This window comes from Lobosporangium transversale (genome assembly GCF_002105155.1).
Source record: "Lobosporangium transversale strain NRRL 3116 chromosome Unknown BCR41scaffold_3, whole genome shotgun sequence".
NCBI lineage: Eukaryota > Fungi > Mortierellomycota > Mortierellomycetes > Mortierellales > Mortierellaceae > Lobosporangium > Lobosporangium transversale.
The window spans coordinates 827661-840800 of NW_019028981.1; the positions used below are offsets into that span (position 1 = coordinate 827661).

Here is a 13140-nt window from a genome sequence, read left to right on the forward strand (position 1 = left end):
ACGCTTATTTATTTATCGCATATAACCTCGAGTATCGAAGGTGCTTTATTCCTTCAGACAGTGGAGAGTGATATAAATCAAACGCAGTAGCGAAATCATAGATCAAGGGGTGCGGTCTTTCTCCTTTGCTTCTTCTGAGGTGTGAATAGCACATGATCTTGGAATCTCCTCGCAGGCGGTGGAGGCGTAATGGAGCGGTTAACACGTCTGAAAGATGCCGCTTTCTCTTGCTCCACCTCATTGAACTCTTTTGCCAGTTGGATTAGAGGCGCTTGAGTCTCAAGACTGGCCTATGGCGACAAAAATTAGCAAGCGTGAGCAATTACATTCGGATCTCAGCCTGAACAAACGGAAAATTGAAGTGAATGTGTAACCAATTACATACTATAAAATTCCAGAGGATCGCTAACGAGTTGCCTTGCAGAAATGCTTTCAAACCCCCAGCTGTCCGCGGTAAATGCACCAGATCAGATGTTGTCTTGCCTGCTATGGCAATATCTCCCAAGGGTCGTACTTGATAGAAAATACCGACAAAACCTAATAGTAGAAAAGGTTATATGAGGTGTAAATTGAATGCTATAGAAAGTGAATAATTGACAAAATTCACATTTTCAACCTACCATGCACATCCGCCATGAACACAGAAGGGTCTTTCACTCCTAGAGAAGTATGAACTTCCTGAATGCATCGTGCCAAGCGTACATTTTTGCGATTCTGGATTGCAATGTCTCTTGCTCCAACGTCTGTACGCTTAAACTCGATGTTGGATAGCTCTATCCCCTTGTACATGAAAACGCAATCCACCTTGCGACCAGTGTCGCTGATATCCCCATGCTCCTCCCATTGCATGTGACGCATTGTCTTTGAAGCTTTTAGCATTGTCTCGCCTCTATATTAGAAATAAAATAAAACGACCCACTTAGTACGATTCCTCAAACGTTATAACAAATGATATGACGAAAAACATACGTATGCAGAGAAACCTTGTCCATAATCACATCGAACACGGAGGTCCAAAGGTGTAAACAGTCGTTCTCCGAAGGTGATTCCGTGTCGAACGGCGGTCGTAACACGAACTTGCATCTAAATGACATGAATTTTCATTGGTTATTGGTAAGACTCGTGTGTCCCAGCCTTTTTTTATTCTAATAGCACACTTACAGTTTCGTGAGAATCTCCAACACTTTATCTCGCATGTCAGCCTCCGGCGGTAGGTCGTCGTGGTCCATGTAATTGCTGTGGAGAATTCCACGGTCCACGATCAGCTGTTTCAAAAGCCCCTTAACGCCATGTTTGGAAAGACGGTCCTCATACTCTTGAGCGATCGCGATCGATGGGTGGCTGTCGAATCCATCAATAACGCTTAGTGAAAACGCCTCCTCGAAAAGCTCTGGATGTTGTACTTTGTCGAAATAATCTTGTGTATTGGCACTCATTGTATTAAGCACGCAGCTCATGGCCACCCTACGCAAGATAAATTAATTTCAAGTTAGAACGAAAGCGCAAGCTGAGTTTCGTTATGCAGATTAGCATACACATACTGTGCATCTTTCAGTAGAGTGACATCATGAGCAGAGCCTTGCTCCTGATACCTCTTGAGAGAATCGACCGCATGCTCAAAGAGGTGGACGTGCGAAGGGCTCATGTTGGGCAAGGGCGACGGGAAAGTAACGTTGCTTTCGCCGTTGATCTACTTGTAAATAATCAGAATAAATATATATTACTATGTATGATGCATTCAATAAATAATAAATGACCAAACCAAACGAACTTACAAGTTTGGTCAGCGATACTACCAATGAATGCCAGGGCTCTTCTGTGATACAGGCCTCTCTCGCTCTCTTCCGTGTACTCTGGGCAGAGACTGATTCCGTTACAGGCGAAGAACTCGAAATCTCCTCAGGAACTATTTGAGCGTTGGGTAATTACGGCCTCTATTAATATCAATTAAAAGTATAGAGCATTCCCACACTTGCAGCTAGGGTAGTACCTGACTCTTGAGTGCTAGCCTTTGTCGTCTCAGGTTCATCTATCGTACCTAAGAGATTTCCTTACGTCAGCATTGATGAAGTCGACCTTGCCGAAGAAACAAGACGTCCAAAGAACAACACCTACCTCCTCTCGCTATGTCTCAGATGAAACAATGTGTAGTGTTAGAAACAATTTCAACGAGGCCAGGTTGGACAGAGGACAATATCATCAATAAAAATACCTTGTGAAACCTCTACATTGGTGAAGAAGGCGCGTGTTAATTTCTTATCAGATCTACAGAATACAAGAGTCATTGCAATAAGTACACTTACTTTCAGTATGTTGTTGGATTGACGTTCGTATCATCGAAACTGCTGATGCGTTTGAGCGGTCTAAGGTCCCCAAGACACAAATGTCATCGTATTCCTTTCGGCAACTTTCCATATCGAGTTGGTACAAAGATGCTGCCCGATCGCCACGCAGGCGCTCCCGACCGACGTAGCTTACAAAGCATGCGTAAAGCTTGTCGAAGTCGGAGTGGTCGTGCCGGTCAGTGATGGCAAATAGCCTAAACGATTTCATTCTAAGAGTTTTGTCTCAAATAGAACATTAATAAATGTCAGTCAGCTGGCATACAGACAAATACTTGAAAAATAAAATAAATAAAGAAATATGAAGGCTCCCCTCCCCGCCGGCATCTATGAGGCATCAGATGAACGACATTGAGCATAACCAGTTGCGGAGGACTACTGGACAGTGGCTGAATGGCGACAATGGCTGAAAGAGCTCATCCGTATGAACGCACAGTTAAGAAATCACGTCCCACCCTCATAGACACGCTAGAAGCAGTAATCGTGAACATGACAAAAGGCTCCCCTCCCCGCCGGCATCAATGAGGCATCAGATGAACGACATTGAGCATAACCAGTTGCGGAGGACTACTGGACAGTGGCTGAATGGCGACAATGGCTGAAAGAGCTCATCCGTATGAACGCGTAGACAAGAAATCTTCACGTCCCACCCTCATAGACACGCTAGGAGCAACTGTGAAACGCAATAAAAGTCTTGCCATATGACCTTGATGACCAAGTAAATGAGATACAAGTAAAGCAATAGATGCAAGTAAACAGTAAAGCAACGAGTCCCCTTAGATTTTAGAGGAAAGGAAATAAATATTCAGTCCGGAACTTAAAATTTCTTATTTCCGATATGCATCACATGACAATAAAATATTTTTGAGCGTATTTCGTGAAGTGTTTTTTTAAAAATAATGATAAAATAAAAAGGCCCCAGACAGCTCCCAGTGAGGGCTTCCTTGGGCCTCATAAATGGCTCAGCCCCACTGGAAATACCAAGGTGATAGCCTCACAGAAGTCACATGGGGGGGACCAACAGAACTAGTCAAAGAAAATCGAGGACGGCAGAAGACGGCAAAAAGACGGCAATTTACTGTGCCTGAAAATTATGTGTCAGGAATTATTTTCGTTTCTTCAGGGGACAGTGCGTTTCTGTAAACTCCTGCCTTTTTGGGGAGGAAAATGCTTTGGTTTTGTTATAATTTCCATAAAAGGGAACAGAAAGTTGGTAAACGCACTTACCAGTTTTTTATTTTCGCTTGTCAAAAGCGCGTCCAACCAATGCTTATAGATGAAGTATGATTTTTATTTTCTTATATGCCACTGCAGTCCATTGCATTCTCTTTATTCTGTCCATCCTTTCATCCGCCTACATTTTCCTCTTCTTGTTGCGTCGAGATCCCAAAGCCATTCTGCTTTAGCCGTAGCATTCAGCAATCGACTTCTCATTTCTCTGACTTTTGTCATTTCGCAGAGTTAATCTTAGAGAAGTCGATTTTTTATTTTTATTTTTTTCAAAAAGCAAAAATGGAAAAGGAATTTGGATTCTTTTCAAAGGAACGGATGCTGCCAGGGTCAAGTCTAGGATCAGCCACGGTGTCTACAATGGCGTCTTCCAATGTCCTCACAGCTGCACCGTCCTTAGATGTAGAAATACCACCGCTACCGCTTTCCCCATCACTTAAGCGTTCCAGAGGACGTCCTAAGAACGCATCGCAAGCACCACAACAGCAACTTATAAAGTCAAGAAGTCAGCTACATCCGCGTCCGTATCAATCATTGCCCGCCGAACCCGCGGTCAGGCTAGATCAATCGCTTGATAGGTCGATACCTTTGCAATATGTTTCCGAGTATCAGAGTCAGGACCCCCCGGATGCTGAGGAACGATTCGTTGATGACATGAATGACTGCTCAGGGATTAAACCAAAAACGCTTGCCTCATATCAGCCCACCTATCGTCTGTGGAAGGTATGTAACGGATAAAATTTAACAAGGTATTCGTATTTTCCTCTAATGCTATCAACTAGCCAGAGGGTCTATAATATTAACAACTCCATCTAATAAATCATTCTTGACATGGGCCCTTAATGTGCTAAACAGGCATTTTGTGAGAAATATCGCGAACGGTATGCAGATAAAGATGGTCGTGCCCTATATCTGGTGGACTCACAGGATAAAGTCGTTTGTTTTTTTCGAGAAGTCATCCTCAAGAAGACTATACTCAAGCGCACTAAACCAGGAGCAGATTTCCGTACGCACCTTGCCGCTGAGGAGGATTCTTCGGCTATACACGGGGCTAGCCTAGTCGAAAGTATGTCGAGCAACTGTGTATTATTTAAGGTGCCGCGTATATGACGACATAGCAATGTCGACATTCTGTTAGTATTATATCGTTTTTATCGAAACTTCCTCTCTCCCCATATTCTCCTCGCCGTTGGCCTTTGGCATAGTAATAGAAGCTGCTCCAGTCGATAAAACTGGTAAAAAAACCGTATCGGTATCACTCGGTACTGAGACTATAAAGATGGCTAAAAAGGCCCTGATTCGAATCCATTCACTACAGGCCGAGCGAAACGATGTGAGTTGGGATCTTTCGCCATCTCAAATGAAGCTACTCCAAACCATCCTTATCCAGCATATAGAGAGTCTTCACACTCATGTCGTTCGATCGGGTGGCAGGCGTGAAGCAGGCTGTACACTTCGAGATTCTTACACCCCCGTGCAGTTCCACAGTATATTGATGGGACTTTGGACGAAGGAAAGACATTCGCCAAACATGCGAGCGCGTGAGTATGATACTAATTATCGGGACATGTTCTGTCTAACTGCACGGCATAATATGCTGCTTCGGGATGAGGATCTTCGAAACTTAAACTTTGCGGATTGCTTCAGCACCATCATTACACAAAGAACTGAAGGAGGACAACAACCAATTGGGCTCACCTTCAAAATTAACAAGGGTAAGACCAACAAGAATAATGAAAACTGGTATGCGTGTGCATTGCGACATGAAGATGTACGTAGATGCGTCTTTAGTGCTTTTGCCTTTTACATGTATCAACTTTGGCAAGTAAGTTCTCAATTTCAACTTTATCATGCTGTCTTTTTTTTTTTTTTTTTTTTTTTTTTTTTTCTAATTTCATTTTTTTCTTTATTGTGTTGTAGTAATGATGAATGGATTATATTAACATTCTTTTCTTGTTCTACTTTCTATTATCCTAATATCATCTTTCATCACAAGGGCTCGGATCACGAAAAATCCAAGAGCCTTCAAATTAAAGACGTCGTAAAGTCAATTAACAGTTCTGACTTCGTCCAACTCAAGGTCATTCCGGGCAATAAAGAGAGGACAAAAAGTCTCGCCTCTCAATCAACTTATCGTACTGTGGAAGCCCTTTATGATCAGCACAATGTCAACAGTCCTAGGAAAACTCATGGGGGCCGTCATGCTGGCACTATCGAAGCCCATAGGCTAGGTATAAGTCAGGATGATATTAAAGCAGGCGGGCGGTGGACCGCAAAACGAGGCCGCATGGAAAGCTTTTATTTGCCATGCTTGCCTTCGAGGTTTGCTCTTGGGATGGCAGGGTTCTATTCTAAGTCATTCTTCCTCCTTCGAAACTCTATCAGGCCATCGAATGCCTTGCAATTGCTAGTTTTTCCTTGGATTGAAGATATCTTTGGGAAAAATAACAAATGGTGGAGAGATGAATGTTTGAAGGAAATGGACGAAGTGGATCCAAATAGTCTGCCCAATATTCGTGCAGTGCTTGGATCAACAGTTGCAGTTGAAGCCACACAAGTAGCTAACTCCTCATCAAAGAAAAATATTTATTCTGAAAATGAGATTTCCACTTGCGGGTTTCTGAGGCTGCTTGTGCGATGCCGGCGAATCATACTTCAAGATGCTGCGTTTCGATTACACTATAGTCACCATAGCAGAATTTTGGAAGATGACATCTTCAAGTCCCCTTTGTTCTTGGAGTTCCAGAAAGAGATGAGCTACGTTGTAGAACATCCTGAGCCTAATATTGTGCAAAAGTATAATGCGATAATTCCTGAGATCGCAGAAGGATTCAAGGACATTTCGAGGCTCTCACAGATGCACTATCAACTCTTGCAGCAGCAGTTAAAACAACAACAACAGCAACAACAACAGCTTCAGCTCGAGCTGCGTCAGCTAAAAGAGCAATTAAATGGACAACAGCAACAACACCAACTTGAGCTGTGTCAACAACAGCAGCAGTACTTCAAATATATACAGCTGCAGCAGAGTCGGATGCAGAACTGGATGAATCATTCTTCATCAACTACTGCTCCTTCTTCACCACTACTTCCTCTAGCTTCGTCTTCTACTTCAATAATGGGGTCCAGCCTACCAGAGACATCGTTATCCACATTTTCGACCCATCAATCTCCGCAGTTGATGATCCAGCCGCCAGCAAAGTCGGAAGCATCGGCAAAGAAAAAAAGAAAAAGAGACATATGGATCCCCTATGCACCACAGAAATTGAAAAAGTGATTAAATCAAAGCTGAAATACACTAACGCGCGCAAAGCTTAGTGAATGGTTTTTTATTTTTACTTTAACATCCCAAGGAGGACTTGCCGCATCGTCATGGATGTCGGTTGCATGATATCCTTTGATCTTGGTAGAAGAACTGCTGGCTTGGGAGAATGTGATCGACTTTGTGCAGTAAGATAAATTCATTAAAAAGTATAATGTAGTCAAAACAAATGGCAAAACGATCAATTACCAAATGAGAATATGAAGAAATTTAAATAGAGTTCTGTGCTAGTTGTATATTTTGAAAAAAAAAAAAAAAAAAAAAAAACGCGTAAATTCAAATTAGTCTGCTTCATTTCTAACTCTTTGTCTTCCTTCTCTCTGAGATAGATAAAATTAGCCGTCCTTTCCACAATGGTATTTATAAATATCACGGACATGCTAGCTATTTCGATTAGTTCATTAGCCTATAATTATTTATTTTTCTTAATGCAAGTTATAGGTCCTCACTACTGATACCTTAGTTGCCTCGAGTAACGGTGAGGATGCAACTGAAGAGGTCTTTGAGCCAGGCTTCGAATTCTACGATCACGATGAAGCTACCGACTTTGATACGGCTCCTGAAGAGCACGACTGTGATGATGGTGAAGACTATTCTTCAGATGTGTCAGATTCCGAGCCAGAAATAGTGTGGGGGCCAGTTGAACCATCCGGTGAAGCCAACACCTCTGGGAATGATCTCGCAACAGAATCTTTCGTTGAGGCGCCATCTGAAAATAACGTAGAAGAAGTAGAGGATATATCGAGGTTGAGTCAAGATAAGGAGGCTCGTGCAATCAGTCTGGCTTCCACAATTGTGTCTACGCAGCTACAAGAATACTCTTGGATTGAGTTGATGGTCCCAGAGACTAAGATTAGGGATATTGTTGATGGCCTCAGGATTAAGAAACAGGATTACGATTATTTGCCGCGCGTATTCTATGTGGACAAAAGAGACTTTGAACTGTGGAAGGACCGAGATGGCAGCGATTACTTTTTTATTTGGAATAAAGGCAACTCTGAGATAAATGGTAGAAATGAAGACAATGAAGACTCTGAAATCACCAACGATAATGATAGCAAAGGCAAATTGCGTTCATTTCAACTTTATTTCTGCCACTGTGCAGGCGCCCCACGCAAAAAAAAGATTGCTGACCAAGATCAACTACTTGAGAGGCCAGCCAAGAAAACTCGCAATGTTTATAAACCGACCAAGAAAGTAGGCTGTAAAGCCAGACTAATTGTTCATGACGTAAAACCCAATATAGAAGAGTTCACAAGTAGAGGAGAAAGGAACCAGCTGCGTGTGATATATTACTACAAGCACACTGGGCATACTCTTGCTAGTCTCGAGAACTTTCAACATCTCAGAGTGACAGAAGAAACAAAATCGCGAATTCGAAACCTTGTCCGTTTAGGTCTCTGTACAAGAAAGATTCTGACAAGGATAAACCTGTCTGGCAGCCAGGCATTCTCGCGACACCAAAGAGGGTCTTTGCAGCGTGACCATGTCCTGAAGTATGAAGATGTGTATAATATTTATTATAAATATTCAAGTGGGCAGAGTCAGCTTGAAAAGAATGACTTAGTCTCGAAGAGGCTCTGGATGGACAAACTAAAGGACAAGGGCTTCACTGTATCCATGCTCGACTACCACATCGTAATAGACGGAGTGAATCATGCAAGGTTTGCATATGGGTTTATGTCGCCGTTCCAGAAATCAGTTTATGGATCCAATTTTAAACACATTGGGCTAGATTTAACGCATGGAACAAACCGCTCTAAACACGAGCTTTACACCATAATTGTGCGGAACCCACAAAGTCTGAGTGCTATCCCAGTTGCCTTCTTGCTTACGAACGATCATAGCCATGTACCGTTGGCAAAATGCTTGAAACATATCAGAGAAACCATTGGCTCTCCTGAATACATCACCACTGATGATGCTCGAGCAGAATACAAAGCAATCCGATTGGCGTTTGGAGACTCAGTCACAGTTCATTTATGTCTATGGCATGTTATGAAAGCTTGGAGCACCAAGCTTCGAAATGATATCCGTGCAACGCAAGACAAGGCTGCTAAGGAGTTGAGGGAGGAAGCGATGGGAGAGCTCCGTAGAATTTTGTTTAATCCAAACCATACGCAAGCTGAGACTCTTATTTCAGAATTCGAGTTGAAATGGCAGGATCATAATGAGGGCAAAGTCTGGAATTATTTTAGAGAACGCTACCTCAGTAAAGACCGAAGGAGAAGGTGGATGAAATGTTATCGTATGGGAAAGTTATATGCCGGGATGGATACTAACAATTACGTCGAGTCCTGGCATAACCACCTTAAGTCGCACTTCTTACGAGGTTATACAAACTGCAGGGAAGATAGATTGGTTTATATCTTAACTCATGATGTAGATGAGTTTTACCAAATGATGGCAATGCAGACTGTGCGACGCTATGGGCGACATTTAAAAGGCGAGAGAGATGACTTTCACCAAAGAAAATTTCTAGATGGTCTAGAAGACCTTCCACAGCGCATTGTTCACGAGCAGCAAGTGGGAGACCGAACCGTTTACTGTGTGCGCTCGTTCTCCATATCTGGCGGATATTATTTCGTGCTTGGCATGAATGAAACTATCTCAAGATGTAACTGTCAGTACTTTATGTATTCTCAGCGCCCCTGCAGACATATGTATCTTTTGATCAAGTTCATAAGGATAACCCAGACCCACCACTCCACATCATACATGATGTCCTTGAGAGGGCCCCTGATAGACATGCTATGATCCAGAGTTTTCAAGATGGCCTGGAAGGGGATGTTAACCCCAGCATGAGTGATACTCTGTTGGAGGTAGAGGATGCTGAAGCAGAGGAGGTTGCTGAGGCGGAGAGGATTGCTGATGTGGTTACTGAATCTTCGGAGATACTCAAAAAGAGTCTCCATGATTCAGATAGCATTGTGAGAAGTTCCGACGCAGCAAGGGAGTTAAGTGATATAGTTGAACGGTTTTGTTCTTTACAAACAACGATAAATACATCTGGGAACCAAAAACGGCAGCGCCAATAAAATAAAAAATATTTACATGTATATATATATTTGATCAAAAAACTATTCAATCCAATTCAATCAAAGAGAGCACAATTGAAATAGCCAATCAGAAATCAGCCTTTTTTTTTTTTTACAGTACGATGAAAAAAGAAATCCATTCTCTGTTGATATAGAGTATCTACAAAAACTGAAAACCATATATTTTGTAGGTAAGATCCATTGGTACGATTTAAAAAAAAGTTGGTAAGATTCGGTTAAGTTTTCAGTAAGATACCTCTATTCAAAGAACTTGTACATTGAAAATAATCAAGATTACGTACATCTTCTTTCGTTCAAAAGTAATATTACTCTGTCATTAATGGCGATACACATTGCAAAATATAGATTCTGGTACCCAAAAGCTATATCTATAAGCCATGTATATGCACTTCAAGGAACTAGCAATGCGGTTGTCAAGAAAATAGCCATTGAATTCTCTAAATAGAGTAATTTCTGGAATTTATAGTCTCTCATCCATCTTTAAACAGTAAGGATGGTTATTTTTGTAAACTAAGTCGCTGTAAAAATATCACAGTTGGATTCAGCATTGACATGTCCTTTTAACCTGAAAATATGGTGAAGTTTGAAGGTTTTATCATGGAGCTCTGCTTTTTTTACTAATTTCAACGAAACATTTTTTTTAAACAAGTGTCTACCAAGCTACACTTGGTTCCAAAGTCGGTTTTTGTGTCACTACGGATACTCAATTTCTTCAGAAACTTCAATTACTGCCCTAGATCGCTTTATATTAGTGTCTTTTGACATTATCCAAAGTTCAGTTTGGGTTGAGGTTCATTTGAATGATTTTTATATATGAGAACTGGTTTTCCCATACGATTATGGACTTAAAGACAGGTTAGAGTGAATTTCCATATATATTTTGTCTCACATGACCCACATGACTTGTATGGAAATAACTTATTTTTGGGTGAATCTATTTGACAACCCGGGTTGTCACTCTTATTTGACAACCCCCCCCTTAATTATTTTTCTCAATTTTTTTTCTTTGCGTGACAACCCCAAGCTCACTGTTATTTGACAACTGGCAAGATTATTATGTGAAAATCGTTTCTATTGCTATCCCTCAGCAACACGAAATCCCTCCAGCAATCTAAAAACTTCCATCAAATAACAAACTTTTTTTTTTGGTTACGAGGTGTTGTTTTTTATTACAACTGATTTCTAAAACAAGGGTTTGCTTTATAGAAAATGTGCCTATACGGGTAACATGCACTAAGGGGTTTTTGGATATATAAGCATACATAAATTCGGAGTGGTTATGCGACGCTTGATGGCGCATGCGTAAGACGCGGAAAGGAAAAAAAGAGAGACAGAAGAAGCTATAACCACAGTCATGATAACGGAGTGTTGCCACCATTTTAGAAATCCAGCTGAGAAAGGCCCTCCATAAGTGCAAGAGGGTGAAGACTTGTCATGTGACAGGTTGAAAAAGACAATTTTTCTTCTTTTTTTGACAACCCGGGTTGTCAAATAACAAAAAAGAGAAAATTGAAGACCTGGGTTGCCAAATAAGCCGGTGTGACTGCTAAATTAGGGGGGGGGTTGTCAAATAAGAGTGACAACCCGGGTTGTCAAATAGATTGTGAAACGAAATTGCTCACCTGTGTCCATTCAGATGGACACAGGCGGACACAGGTGGACACAGAAGGATACCAAGTCACAAAATTTTTATATTTCGCTTCACAAATCTTTTTCCACAAAATGGATTTGTGAAGCGAAATAGACAAAATCTTTTTATGGTAGAGACAGTGTTAATGATTAAACATGACAGTTTTTATATTGATGAAGTATTCAATTATTTCTGTTATAGTGCGTTGGTAGCCGAGTCGAGTCAAAAATGCTTTGATAGTGCTTTGATGGTGTTTTGTCTTGTTAATAATGTTGACGATAATGCTTTTTCCTGGATGATACTTATGCTAAACACCTTGGAATATCACAAATTTCACGACAATGGATTGCTTGTACATTGTATTTTCTCAGCCTCTTTTGGCTCAAGGATGCAGCCAACAGTTTTCTGCTTCTTGTAGCTCAGTTCATGTCTTGGTATTTCCGACACCATCACTACTTTGTGCTTTATTGCTTAAATTTGTATCCGAGGATATATATATATGTATATATAAAAAAAAAAAGAAAAAAAAAATTACCCTTACTCATCTACTCGTCCGCATCTTGGTGGCAGCCTTCGTCATTCCCGGTGTCTTTCAGAAGCTCTAGTCGAATGGAATTGATTGTCCGACCCTTGTACTGAGCTGTCAGTGCGTCTACTACCTCTTCGAAGTCTCGCTTCTGTTTTTCGGCAATATTCTTTATCAGATCGAAAAATTGACGCCTGCGCCTGAATGCCTTGTGACGCGCCTCTGTGAATGGCCATTTGTGATTTTCCTGCTTTGCCTGAGCAACGGGCCCACGGAATTCATCCCATGCTTCCCTGACCGTCAATTGCTTGCCATCGCCTTTCATGAGGTAGCCTTTATACCTTTCATCTTCCGGCAATCGTTGTGTCTGCTCTGAGGTCATTGGAGCCTGCACATGGCTATGTTGATATGGATGCTGTTGCTGAGGACATGGTGGCAATTGGTTGGAAAATAATGGCTGCTGTTGCGGTGGAGCGGCCTGGCGAGCTTGATATAGGCCCTGCGTAGTAGGAGCCTGAGGAACCGAAGGAAAAGAAGCTAGGCGGCTCTGTGCTGGCGCCAATGGAGAAGGATTAAACACAAAGGGCGGGCAAGACTGCACATGATATGGAAAAGGCTGCCGCACATTTGCGCTTTGTTGCTGCTGCAGCGATTGGAGAAGTAAGTGGATTTGCTCCTGTTGCTGCCTCTGTTGCTCCTGTTGCTGCCTCTGTTGCTCCTGTTGCTGCCTCTGTTGCTCCTGTTGCTCTGTCACAAGGGTGGATAGGGCCTCGAGCTTCTGGACCGTCTCATGCTGGAGTTGATGAAAGACCCGCGCCTCTACCGACAACGTGTTAATGGCGCTTACCATAGTTTGCGCATTAACTGGCACATCCGCTTGGATGATGCCTGCTTGTCGGCGATGTACGTCGGTGGCCCGAAGCAATTGATGTTGGAAATCCAGAAAGAGCTGGCAACCAAAGATTTCTGGTAACGATTCGAGGAGTTTGTTCTCCAACATTTTCCCCTTGTCGTTCGGCTTCAAAAAGAGC

At 42.0% G+C, this 13140-nt stretch overlaps 2 protein-coding genes across 2 annotated transcripts; one reads left to right on the forward strand and one right to left on the reverse strand.

The window, feature by feature from the left end:
* Window positions 1–95: 95 nt before the first annotated feature.
* On the reverse strand, window positions 96–1645 carry BCR41DRAFT_383520 (hypothetical protein; the record flags this gene model as incomplete). The annotated part of the gene is made up of 5 exons (XM_022027475.1): window positions 96–290; window positions 515–537; window positions 621–889; window positions 1162–1464; window positions 1542–1645. 5 exons carry the CDS (start codon window positions 1643–1645, stop codon window positions 96–98), a joined length of 894 nt encoding a protein of 297 aa, XP_021885515.1.
* A 2287-nt stretch (window positions 1646–3932) lies between these two features.
* On the forward strand, window positions 3933–5495 carry BCR41DRAFT_367380 (hypothetical protein; the record flags this gene model as incomplete). The annotated part of the gene is made up of 4 exons (XM_022026298.1): window positions 3933–4295; window positions 4428–4638; window positions 4778–5397; window positions 5493–5495. The coding sequence occupies 4 exons, from the start codon at window positions 3933–3935 to the stop codon at window positions 5493–5495; spliced, it is 1197 nt and encodes a 398-aa protein (XP_021885516.1).
* Between the last annotated feature and the right edge of the window lie 7645 nt (window positions 5496–13140).